General features: G+C 46.5%; 1 protein-coding gene across 10 annotated transcripts in view; it reads left to right on the top strand.

The window, feature by feature from the left end:
- NRXN1 (neurexin 1) overlaps positions 1-12,990 on the top strand; it is a 1,786,277-nt gene that overhangs the window by 889,553 nt on the left and 883,734 nt on the right. For all 10 annotated transcript variants that reach the window (XM_077282466.1, XM_077282464.1, XM_077282462.1 and 7 more), the window contains one exon: positions 12,676-12,866. In XM_077282466.1, coding sequence (XP_077138581.1) covers positions 12,676-12,866 — 191 coding nt within the window. The remainder of the gene's footprint in view (positions 1-12,675; positions 12,867-12,990) is intronic.

Genomic DNA, 12,990 nt, shown 5'->3' with positions numbered 1-12,990 from the left:
CATACCTGTGAAATCGCCAGGGAGGCAGTTCTTTCCCGGCTAATCCAAACGCCTCCCATCCGTCACTCATGGTCTCTGCGCACCGGGCGCCGCCTCCTCTCCTTCATTAGCGTCCCCAGCGCCTGCGCTGTAAGTTCGAAGGGCAGCGCAACTGCGCATGCCCGAAAAAAAAACAACAGTGCAGGCGCCGAGGACGCTAATGAAGGAGAGGAGGCGGCACCCAGTGCGCAGAGGCCATGAGTGACGGATGGGAGGTGTTTGGATTAGCCGGGAAAGACCTGCCTCCCTGGCGATTTCGAGGTATGAGGGAAAAACTTCAAAAGCGATTAATGCAGCAGTGCCAGGGACCCGAACTAAAAGAGCCACCTTGTCAGAATGCAGCATTAGTGCAGCACAAGGTGTCTCTTTTAGTTACAAACACCTGGGGGGTGACAGGTTCCCTTTAAGACGCAGGTTTCAGGAGCTGTGTTTATTCATACCGCAGCCCACCCTGACACATGATCAGTCTAGGCTGCTGTTTTAATTATGTGAGGGGGCTATTTTATTGCATTCCTTTAATTGTAGCAGCCATTGTCAGGAAGCTGCTGTCAAAAACCGATAAGATCATGAGCCTCCTTATCAGGCACATAGGTTCAAATGACAAGAGCATATAGTAGTTCTACCATTTTACATAGTTTACACTATAAAAAAAATATTTTGGCTGCAAAAATAAAAAAACATAAAAATATTAACTTGATACTATTAGGCTGCCGTCACACTAGCAGTATTTGGTCAGTATTTTACATCAGTATTTGTAAGCCAAAACCAGGAGTGGGTGATAAATAGTGTTGAGCATTCCGATACTGCAAATATCGGGTATCGGCCGATATTCGCTGTATCGGAATTCCGATACCGAGTTCCGATATTTTTGTGATATCGGAAATCGGAATCGGAAGTTCCTATAAGTTCCCAGGCGTGTGCGGTGCGTATGGTTCCCAGGGTCTGGAGGAGAAGAGACTCTCCTTCAGGCCCTGGGATCCATATTCATGTAAAAAATAAAGAATAAAAATAAAAAATATGGATATACTCACCCCTCCGACGGACCCTGGACCTCAGCGGTGCAACCGGCAGCCTCCGTTCCTAAGAATGCAGTGAGTGTAGGACCTGCGTTGAAGTCGCGGTCTTGTGATTGGTCGCGTGACCGCTCATGTGACCGCTCACGGGACCGCGACATCATTGAAGGTCCTTCACTCTGCATTCTTAGGAACGGAGGCAGACGCTTGCAGCGGTGACAGCCAGTGGCCGTCTGAGGGTAAGTATCTGTGATGACGTCGCGGCTTGTGATTGGTCACGTGACGGCTCATGTGACCGCTCACGTGACCGCGACGTCATCGAAGGTCCTTCACTCTGCATTCTTAGGAACGGAGGCAGACGCTTGCAGCCAGGGCTCGTCCGAGGGTGAGTATATCCATATTTTTTTATTTTTATTCTTTATTTTTTACATGAATATGGATCCCAGGGCCTGAAGGAGAGTCTCCTCTCCTTCAGACCCTGGGAACCATCCAGGATCACTTCCGATATTTGTGTCCCATTGACTTGTATTGTTATCGGGTATCGGTATAGGTGATATCCGATATTTTTGGGATATCGGCCGATGCAATCCGATACCGATACTTTCAAATATCGGAAGGTATCGCTCAACACTAGTGATAAATGCAGAAGTGGTGCATATGTTTCTATTATACTTTTCCTCTGATTGTTCCACTCCTGGTTTTGGCTTACACATACTGATGTAAAATACTGACCAAATACTGCTAGTGTGACGACAGCCTTATAATGAGATTTTATAATTCTGCCTCCAATGAAGATGATTTGTAAATGAGAACTCCTGGAGCTGCGGCATTCTGGACTGACAATCAGGGACTGAATTTCAATATGTACTAAAAGTCTTACAGGTTAGTCCGACTTCATGCCATGTATAGCCATCGCCACCAGTCTGTTTCACATGTCCCAGGTCTTTAGCTCCTGGCATGCTCTCCACTGAATGATGGCAAATCTTTGTCAAGGGGGCTTGAAAGGGTCCATAATCTTTGCATCTTACTGGCAAATTAGGCCTCTTTCACACTTCCGTCTTTTTCCTCCCGTTGAAACCCGTCGAGTTTTGAAAAAACAGGATCCTGCAAATTTTTCTGCAGGATCCTGTTTTCTCCCATAGACTTGTATTAGCGACGGATTGTGACGGATGGTCATCCTTTTCGTCCGTCGTGCACTGGATCCGTCGGAAAATAGCTGTCTGTCGGGCGGAGAAAACGTTCAGTGGAACGTTTTTTCTGCATGTCAGAAAATCTGTCAGCGACGGGTCCTGCACTGTCTGTCGTTGGCTACAATGGAAGCCTATGGACGCAGGATCCATCGTTGACTGTCACACACAGGAATCCAGCGACGTATCCTGAATTTTCATGCTGAGAATGCCCGGAAGGATTTTTTTATACCTAAAAATGCAGGCAGGAACTCCTTCGACGCATCCGTCATAACACTGGATGCATTGCACACGTTTTCCACTATTTTCACAACAGCCATCGATACGTCACTTCCCTGCATTATGACGCACCCTGAACAACGGAAGTGTGAAAGAAGCCTTAACCCTATTAAAAATGTATTTCTAGGAAACCTGCCAGATGATTCTTTTTGCCTGAACTAAAGGCAAATATTTTTTTTAGAAAAAGAACGTAGCAAGGTGACTAGCCAGAGTAAACTATACCTGTTTGCAATGAGGGAGACAATCAATCATTTATGCTGCATGTAGTTCTGGCAGCCTGAAGCATGTGACCGGTTCACCTTGAGTGGAGAAACCCTTTAAAGTTTACATGGAGCTCCTAAAATGATTTTACAAGATTCGGAAAATGTAGCTACTTTCTTCCAAAACATAGCAGCATGTTTGTCTATGGATTCAGGTTGGAGTGGCAACTGAGCTCCTTTGAAGGTAAACCCATTATGTCCTTTTATTTATTAAACTCCTCCCCAGCGTATTGTTAGTGATGATCAATGTGCTTCACTAGCATTGTTTTCTCAAAGAAAAGCTCCCAGTATATATGTAAGAACACTATACCATTAGTAGATTGCATCACATACCGCTATGACTAAGACAAAAGGTGGAACTTGTTACAGCTTTAGTCACAGTCAGTCATGATCCTGTTCAAAATTATTCATGCCCACCACACTGTGATTGATTGCTGTCACTGTCCTGATGTCACAGTAGTGGCCATCGGCTCCCCGATATGTGCACTGAATCTGGTGTGTGTGGAGCGCCCCCAGACGCAGGGCCGCGGGGTATTCAGTACCGGGCCTCTCTGTCTCGGTCCTGGGTTTGTCTCGGTGGCCTGACCTGGTCCATGACCCTGCTAAGGGGCGTCCAATTAAAGATGGTGGTGTGTGGTGCGATGAATAACGAGGACACAGGGTTGCAGTCTCTTTACCTCTTTACTGAAGGCTTCGGGATCCGCAATCCAGAGCACTGCTAACAGGGCTGGCTGAGACCGGCCAGTCCGAAGGCACATCCAGAGTTCCCTTTGCAGGTGGAAATCAATGCCTACCTACTAGCGCCTGGGTGTTTTAGTACTTCCCTGCTGAGCACCATGGGATAGTCCTCACAACTGTCATGTATGTTTCTGATGTTCTTTCTTTCTCCATCCCCCAGATGATATGGATAGGACGCACCCGTATGACAGGGTAGGCCTGGAGTTATTTTATAGGGACCCTAGAGACGCCCCTCTCCCACAATTGCCTCCGTTGTCTTCATTAGGTGATTTAGGTGAGACAGCCAACCTATAATTAACTGTCCTGCCGCTGTTTGAAGTAGTGCTTAAAGCCCAATACTTCCTCGGCGTTCCGGCCACCGGCTACTCGCCTCAGTAGGAAGTTGCCACGATCTTAGGGCATGACTCCTACTGGTTCTATCGCCTTTGTGCTGTGATCTCGTTTCTCACTTCTCCACAATATACTTTGCTTCGTGTCCTTTCTTAAGATGCCGCCGCAAGGTAGTGCAGGCGCGGCTCCGTAACGATCTGTCCTGTTCACTAGGCCACTGTCAGGATCCCACCCCTGACAGGGACCCCCCTGAATCTTCCCAAGCAATGCTCTTCTCTCACTAGATGTTACCTGGGCAAAACCCAGTCAGCTTCTCTCTAACTTCCTATCCAGCCCCCAGTTTTACCCAAGTGTGAGGAGTGGCCTAATACATAGAACCCTTTGCTCCCCCTGGTGGCCGGAGTGTGACGTGTCATGTGTGACTGTAATACCTGGTCAGGTGAACTCCTTTAGTGCAATCAGACATTCCATCACTCCCCTTAGTGGCAGAGCGACGTTACTGCAACAACCAGGTCTCTGGGGCGCTGCATGTGTCCCCAGCTTCTTTTCCAGAGCATGCGCGCTCATAAACTATCATGTGGCCACTGACTTATAGTGGCTCTGGAGCATGCACGCTCACAAACTATCATGTGGCCACTGACTCACAGCGGCTCCAGAGCATGCGCACTCATAAACTATCATGTGGCCACTGACTTATAGCGGCTCCGGAGCATGTGCGCTCACAAACTATCATGTGGCTACTGAATTAAAGCGGCTCCGGAGCATGCGCACTCACAAACTATCATGTGGCCACTGACTTAAAGCGGCTCCGGAGCATGCGCACTCACAAACTGTCATGTGGCCACTGACTTATAGCGGCTCCGGAGCATGCGCACTCACAAACTATCATGTGGCCACTGACTCACAGCGGCTCCGGAGCATGCACACTCACAAACTGTCATGTGGCCACTGACTCACAGTGGCTCCGGAGCATGCGCACTCACAAACTATCATGTGGCCACTGACTTATAGCGGCTCCAGAGCATGCGCACTCACAAACTGTCATGTGGCCACTGACTTATAGCGGCTCCGGAGCATGCGCACTCACAAACTATCATGTGGCCACTGACTTATAGCGGCTCCAGAGCATGCACACTTACAAACTTTCATGTGGCCACTGACTCACAGCGGCTCTGGAGCATGCGCACTCACAAACTGTCATGTGGCTGCAGCGCCCCAGAGTCCTGGTTGTCTGATGGTACTAAAGGAGTTCATCTTGCCAGGTATCACAAGTCACACACTACACTTCACACTCCAGTCCACCAGGGGGAGCCTTGCTTCTATCTATTAGGGCACTCCTCACACACGGGTAAAACTGGTGGGTTGGATAGAAAGTGAGTCAGAAGCTGCCTGGGTTTGACCCAGAGAGGACCTGTCAGGCAGACAGGGGGAAAAGGAGGAACATCTGAGCTGCAGACAACGGGTCCATGTCAGGGGTGGGATCCTGGCAGAGGCCTAGCACGAGATAGAAAGCTATGGAGCTGCGCCTGCCCCACGTGCGGCAGCATCCTAAGAAAGGACATGAAGAGAAGTGTATTGTGGAGAGTGAGAAACGAAGTCACAGCACAAGGAGATAATACCAGGAGGAGTTCTGCCCTGTGATCGGCAGCCTCCTTCTGAGGCGCGTAGCCGGTCGCCGGAACACCGAGGGAGTAATTGACTCTACGCATTACTTCAGAGACCAGCAGGACAGTCAATTCCAAGTTGACTGCCCGACCTTAATACCTAAGAAGACACGGTGGCAAATTGTGGGGGTCAGGGTGTCTCTAGGGTCCCTACAAACAAGCCCCAGGCTATCCTAGTCATATGGGTTGTCCTATCCATACCATCTGGGGGACAGAGAGAGAGAGAACATCAGAAACATCTACGAAAGTTGTGAGGACTATCCCGTGGTGCTCAGCAGGGAGGAACTACAACACACAGGCACTAGTAGGAAGGCTACTGATTTCCACCTGGCTAAGAGAACTCTGGATATGCCTTCGGAACAGCCGGACTCTGCCTGCCCTGTGAACGGTACTCTGGACTGTGGACGCTGAAGTATTCAGTAAAAGATAAAGAGACTGCAACCTTTGTGTCCTCGTTATTCATTGTGCCTTACATCGTCCACCATCACCACCTACACTTCTGGGAAGCCCTGGGGACATACTTCACCTGTGGGAAGTTATACCATATAGCTGCTATTCCATCACCCCAGCGGACCCCTAAGCAGCGTCGGTCACCCTGACCGAGTACCACAGGTGGCGTCACGAACACCGTACAGACTTCACCTTTAATTGGGCGCCCCTCAGAAGGGCCACGGACCGGGTCGGGCCACCGTGACATCCCCAGAACCGAGAGAGATAGACCCAGTGCCGTGTACCCTATTGCCCTTAATGTGGGGGCGCTCCATGGCCACTGCTTTATAGCGGCTCCGGAGCATGCGCACTCACAAACTATTATGTGGCCACTGACTCACAGCGGCTCCAGAGCATGCGCACTTACAAACTATCATGTGGCCACTGACTCACAGCGGCTCCGGAGCATGCGCGCTCATAAACTATCATGTGGCCACTGACTTATAGCGGCTCTGGATCATGCACGCTAACAAACTATCATGTGGCCACTGACTCACAGCGGCTCCAGAGCATGCGTGCTCATAAACTATCATGTGGCCATTGACTCACAGCGGCTCCAGAGCATGCGCGCTCATAAACTATCATGTAGCCACTGACTTATAGCGGCTCCGGAGCATGCGCACTCACAAACTATCATGTGGCCACTGACTCACAGCGGCTCCAGAGCATGCGCACTCACAAACTATCATGTGGCCACTGACTTATAGCAGCTCCAGCGCATGCGCGCTCACAAACTGTCATGTGGCCACTGAGATATAGCAGATCTGGAGCATGTGCGCTCACAAACTATCATGTGGCCACTGACTTACAGCAGCTCCGGAGCATGCGCGCTCACAAACTGTCATGTGGCCACTGACTTATAGCGGATCCGGAGCATGCACACTCACAAACTATCATGTGGCCACTGAGTCACAGTGGCTCCGGAGCATGCACACTCACAAACTATCATGTGGTCACTGACTCACAGTGGCTCCGGAGCATGCACATTCACAAACTATCATGTGGCCACTGACTAATAGCGGCTCCGGAGCATGCATGCTCACAAACTATCATGTGGCCACTGACTTACAGTGGCTCCGGAGCATGTGCACATGTGAAAAGAAGCTGGGGATGTACATCCAGAATTAGTGTGCATCCCGGGGAGCCGATGAGCAGGGCACAACTGCAGGATTTCTGAGGCCGCTGCTGTGGCGTCATGCCACAATATGGTGGGTGTGATTAATTTTGAACAGAACCATGCATGACTGTGACTGAAGCTGTAAAAAGTGTCACCTTTTGTTTCAGTCATAGCGGTATGTGATGAAATCTACTAATGGTAGAAAGTGTTCTTACACATATATACTGGGATCTTTTCTTTGAGAAAACATTAGTGAGGCACATTGATCATCACTAACAATACACTTGGAGGGTGGATTAAGGACATGGCAGGTTCCATTTTACGCTATACAACTGTTTCAAATGCATTTTTTTCCCGAAACAGTGCCACTGTCTTGTATGGGCTCTGTCTGGTATTACATCCCCTTTAATGGAGCTGAGCTACAGTACAAGACAGAGCCCACGGACAAGTGTTGTGGTGCCTCTGGAAACAATCAGCAGACCCTATGTTCTAATCTCGGATATTTTTAATGACACTGGGCACTGGTGCTGCTTACAAGAAGGCATTATACAATGTGTCCTCTGAGTCCTACATTCAGGCTTATCCTAGACATTGAGTAATATCAGTGTCAGCCGCGGTATTCTCCAGAGATCTTACCAGGCTTTTCAGAACAATGCTCAGAGGTCGCCCAGAGCTAGTGAGGACGAGGGAGCAGTGGAATTTGGACACAGACAAAACTTAAAATAGTTGATCCATGCACTGAGCCTGGACAGACTGTACTGTGTGTAAGACAAGGGTCGCAGGGAAGTATCACACAGGCCTAGATTCTGGGAAAGCACAGAAAATAAGCAGAATCAGTCCGTGTCCTCATATGAACTCTCCGCAGCACTAAACTATGGGTGGTTGCCGCATTTGCAGATAGACAGTACTCTATTGGAGGAAAGGATATTACTTAGGGTGCTTTCACATGTGTTTTGGCACCTGGGGCTTACGTCCCAGCCCCATGTAAAATGGGATGCGCCAACTGGGCCATAGAGTATAATGTTGCCAACAGAGTGACCATGCGCTTCCAGTAGGCATACACATCCAAAAATGATGCATGACAGAGCACACATTGACTCTGCACCATTGTAATCTATGGCCCCATCGTTTCATACGCCCAAATTCCATTTTGCGGGGGGAGTTTGGACATGAGCCTCGACAGGACAAGCAAGCAGGTGCCAAAACACAGTGCGAAAGCACCCTTAGACCGAATAATTTTAGTTAATTAACACTTGTCAACAAGGGCTAATAATTAAGATAATATATAGTTTTAATATAGGGCAGAGCAACTCCTACACCTGGGGGCTCTGCATGCAGTGATATGTACAAACAATGGTGGCATTACATACAGTTATGTGAAAAAGTGTTTGCCCCCTTCCTGGTTTCCTATTCTTTTGCATGTTTGACACACTTAAAAGTTTCAGATCACGAAACAAATGTAAGTATTAGGGTATGACTCCACGGTCAGGATGGCCGGCGGTATCGCCGCAGCGGCGAAGCCACTCGGCGCTAAGCCCCGCCCCCTTAATGGGACGCGATCATGCCGGATGTGTTAACTCTTCACATCCGGGATGATCGCTCTGTCCCATAGGGCCCTGTGATATGCCTTGCGGGGACGCTGCGTCCCCGCAAGGTGTACGGACATGCTGCGATCTGAAAAGACGCGCAGCATGTCCGTAGTCGCAGGGCCGCCGCGTGCGGGTTTCCACGCATAGTGGAGACGGGATTTCATCAAATCCCCTCCACTATGCTGGAACATCTGGACGCTGCTTGTTTGACGCTGCAGCGCTGCGCAGCGTCAAACAAGCAGCGTTTCCTGAACGTGGAAACATACCCTAAGACAAAGATAACACAAGTAATCACAACATGCAGTTTTTAAATGAAGGTCTTTATTATTAAGGGAAAAATAAATCTAAACCTCCAGGGCCCTGTGTGAAAAATTGATTGCCCCCTAAACCTAATAATTGGTTGGGCCACCCTTAGCAGCAACAACTGCAATCAAGCATTTGCGATAACTTTTACAATGCTCTGGAGGAATGGCCCACTCATCTTTGCAGAATTGCTATACTTTAGCCACATTGGGGGGTTTCCGAGTATGAACCGCCTTTTTAAGGTCATGCCACAGCATCTCAATTAGATTATGGTCAGGACTTTGACTAGGCCACTCCAAAGTCTTAATTTTGTTTTTCTTAAGCCATTCAGAGGTGGACTTGCTGGTGTGTTTTGGATCATTATCCTGCTGCATAACTCAAGTGCACTTCAGCTTGAGGTCACGAACAGATGGCCGGACATTCTCCTTCAAAATTTTTTTGTATACAGAAGAGCTCAATGGATCCATTTACCACAGCATGTCTTCCAGGTCCTGAAGCATCAAAACAGGCCCAGATCATCACATTACCACCACCATATTTTACTGTTGGTATGATGTTCATTTTCTGAAATGTTGTGTTACTTCTACACCAGATGTAATGGGACATACACCTTCCAAAAAGTTCAACATTTGTCTTGTCAGTCCACAGAGAATTTTCCCCAAAGTCTTGGAGATCATCAAGATATTTTTTGGCAAAATTGAAACTGGGCCTTTGTCTTCTTATTGCTTAGCAGTGGTTTTTGTCTTGGAAATCTGCCGTGCAGCCCATTTATGCCCAGTCTTTTACTTATGGAGGATTCATGAACACTGACCTTAACTGAGGGAAGTGAGGCTTGCACTTCTTTCAATGTTGTTGTGGGGTCTTTTGTGACCTCTTGGATGAGTCATCGCTACACTTGGGGTAATTTTGGCCCGCTCCTGGGCCGTGTTTTCACCATTTGTGGATAATGACTCACTGTTACATAGTTACATCTAGTCCATCTAGTTCAACCCATAGCCTAACATGCCCTAACATGTGTTTCGCTGGAGTCCCAAAACTTGAGAAATGCCTTTATAACCATTTCCAGATTGATAGATCTCAACTACTCAACCACTTTGTTTCTCATTTGTTACAGAATTTCTTTGGATTGTGGCATTATGTGTTGCTTTTGAGGCTTCTTTGGTCTACTTCACTTTGTCAGGCAGGTCCTACTTAAGTGATTTCTTGAATGAGAACAAGTGTAGCAGTTATCAGGCCTGGGTGTGACTAGCGAATGTGAACTCAGCTTCCCAAAGATTTGATAAATCATAGTTAATTTATGTTTTAGGGGGGGGGGTAATCACTTTTTCATACAGGGCCCTGTAGGTTTGGATTTCTTTTTCGCTTAATAATAAAGACCTTCATTTATAAACTGCATTTTGTGTTTCCTTGTGGTATCTTTGTCTAATATTTAAATTTGGTGATCTGAAACATTTAAGTGTGACAAGCATGCAAAAGAATAGGGAATCAGGAAGGGGGCAAACACTTTTTCACCCAACTATATTGCATAATGATACAATCATCCTACCAGAAGCTGCATCACTTAGCAAATTAGTACTTGGAAATACTGTTGAAGCATAGAAAATTCTAAATAACTGTTAGTTAAAGTTTTGTAACTTTCTTATATATATTTTTTTCCACTTCCAATTTTCAAGATCCTTGCTTGCAGGTCGGGAGTAAAAACTTTCCAGTGCAAATTCGAAGGCTAAAAATCCACACAGGCTTCTCACATAAGTCTTTGTAATCCTCTGTGACTAAATCTCCAAGACTGCACTTATACATGGTAACAAATAGCATTGCTCTGCTGACGTCTAGGACAATCCTATCTGGTACAAATGAATATATACAGTCTTTTAGGAGGTTTAGTTCACCCCCGTTTACAAAAATTAGATAAATGCAAACTCCCAGTTTTGAGAATTATTAGGTCTGTACTTTTCAGCAGAATGTCACCATTCTTTATTAGTGATGAGCGAATATACTCGTTACTCAAGATTTCTCGAGCATGCTCGGGGGTCCTCCGAGTATTTTTTAGTGCTCGGAGATTTAGTTTTCATCGCAGCAGCTGAATGATTTACATCTGATAGCCAGCATAAGTACATGTGGGGGTTGCCTGGTTGCTAGGGAACCCCCACATGTACTTATGCTGGCTAACAGATGTAAATCATTCAGCTGCGGCAAGAAAAACTAAATCTCCGAGCACTAAAAAATACTTGGAGGACCCCCGAGCATGCTCGAGAAATCTCGAGTAACGAGTATATTCGCTCATCACTATTCTTTATGTAATTATTACAGATTTTTTTATCCAGAACTAAGATATCGATGATATAACCTTACCATGGGTCATCAATATCAGTTTTGTGGAGATCTGACACCATGGCTCAGCTAAAACTCGGGTCACAGGTTCACAGTATGAAGAGCCAGAACATCGCAGACATTCTGTAATGCCTTCACTATTAAAGCTCACATCCTATTCATTTGAATAAGAGCTGAGCTGCAGTACTGAGAATGGCCACTATGCTGTGTAGGGAGCTGCGTCGTTCTGGCTCATTACAGACTGTACATCAGGTCTCTACGGGAGCTCTAAACAACTGATAATAGAATAATCCAGTAGTCAACCCCCCCCTTGATCTGATATCGATGGCAAAGTACAAGTCATCAATAGTTTAGTCCCGGAAAAAACTTTAAAGGGAATCTGTCACCAGATTTTTTGGAACCCCATCTTAGAGCAGCATAATGTAGTGGCGATGTGCCACTTACTGTACTGCTTGTTGTCATTTTGATCAAATCACAGTTTTCTCTGCTGCATCTCTAGCAGTGCTCTGAATGCTGACCTCTGTGTTACCCCGCCCACACCACTGATTGGCTGATTCCTGCCTCTACAGGATGTACACAGAAAGCTGCCAATCAGTGATGGGGGCAGGGTCACCCAGAGTTCGGAGGACTACATGGCAGCAGATTTACTAGTCCTTTAGTGATTATTTCCTACTGATAAAACTGTGATTTTATCCAAACTACAGCAAGCAGTCCAGTAAGTATCACATCGCTGGAATCAAGGTCTCTGCTCCTATATCATGCTACTCTGAGATTAGGTGACAGATTTAAGCTCATTTTTGTTTTTAAGGTCATCATAAATAATGGAAAGTGTCTTCAGTTTGGGTAAACTTTTTTTCTGGGTCCAAGAAATTTTACTAAATAATTGTTCACTATATTAAAGTGATCCCGACTCACCCACAAACCCCAGTCAGCTCCCTATGATTATATAAAGAGAAGGAAAGCTTTATTTTTCACTGCATTGTAATGTTCTGTAGATGTAGGGGCTGCGTGCATGGAGGATATATAGTAAATGTAATGTGTATACAGGGATTTACCGCCTATCAATGGCTCTACTGCTCGAATGACATGCCGTTATTCCCACATGTTACCACCAGAGGTCCTCGGAGCACTGTCTGGAATGTCAGTCTCAAGTTACAATGAAAACAGCAGAAATTGCAAATTTTTTTTTTTACTAAAATTATTCATCAGAGTTTATTCCTGCATCATGACCATAAAGATTAATCTAAAAGTTACTAGAAAAGTAATTGCTAAAGTAACACCGATAGAGCTTATAATATTATATTAATACAAGGCGACATACACTTTTATCTTTCAGATATTTACATTATGTTTTTGATCTTGGCAATGGTGCAAACCTAATAAAAGGCAGCTCTAACAAACCCCTAAATGACCATCAGTGGCACAATGTGATGATCTCCAGAGACACCAGCAATCTCCATACAGTGAAAATAGACACGAAAATTACCACTCAGAGCACAGCAGGAGCCAGAAACCTCGATCTCAAAAGTAAGTGCACCCTTATTGTCTCTGTATGTCGTGTATAGAGGGGATGATGTACCGTGTCAGCCCCAGGATGGACTGGGATCTGTGCATTAACTGCGTCTGTCACCAAAGTGATAGAAATAAACTG

The sequence above is a fragment of the Ranitomeya variabilis genome, chromosome 2 (assembly GCF_051348905.1).
Source record: "Ranitomeya variabilis isolate aRanVar5 chromosome 2, aRanVar5.hap1, whole genome shotgun sequence".
Lineage (NCBI taxonomy): Eukaryota > Metazoa > Chordata > Amphibia > Anura > Dendrobatidae > Ranitomeya > Ranitomeya variabilis.
Note: the sequence above shows the minus strand (reverse complement) of the source record. Positions and strands in the feature narration are given on the sequence as shown.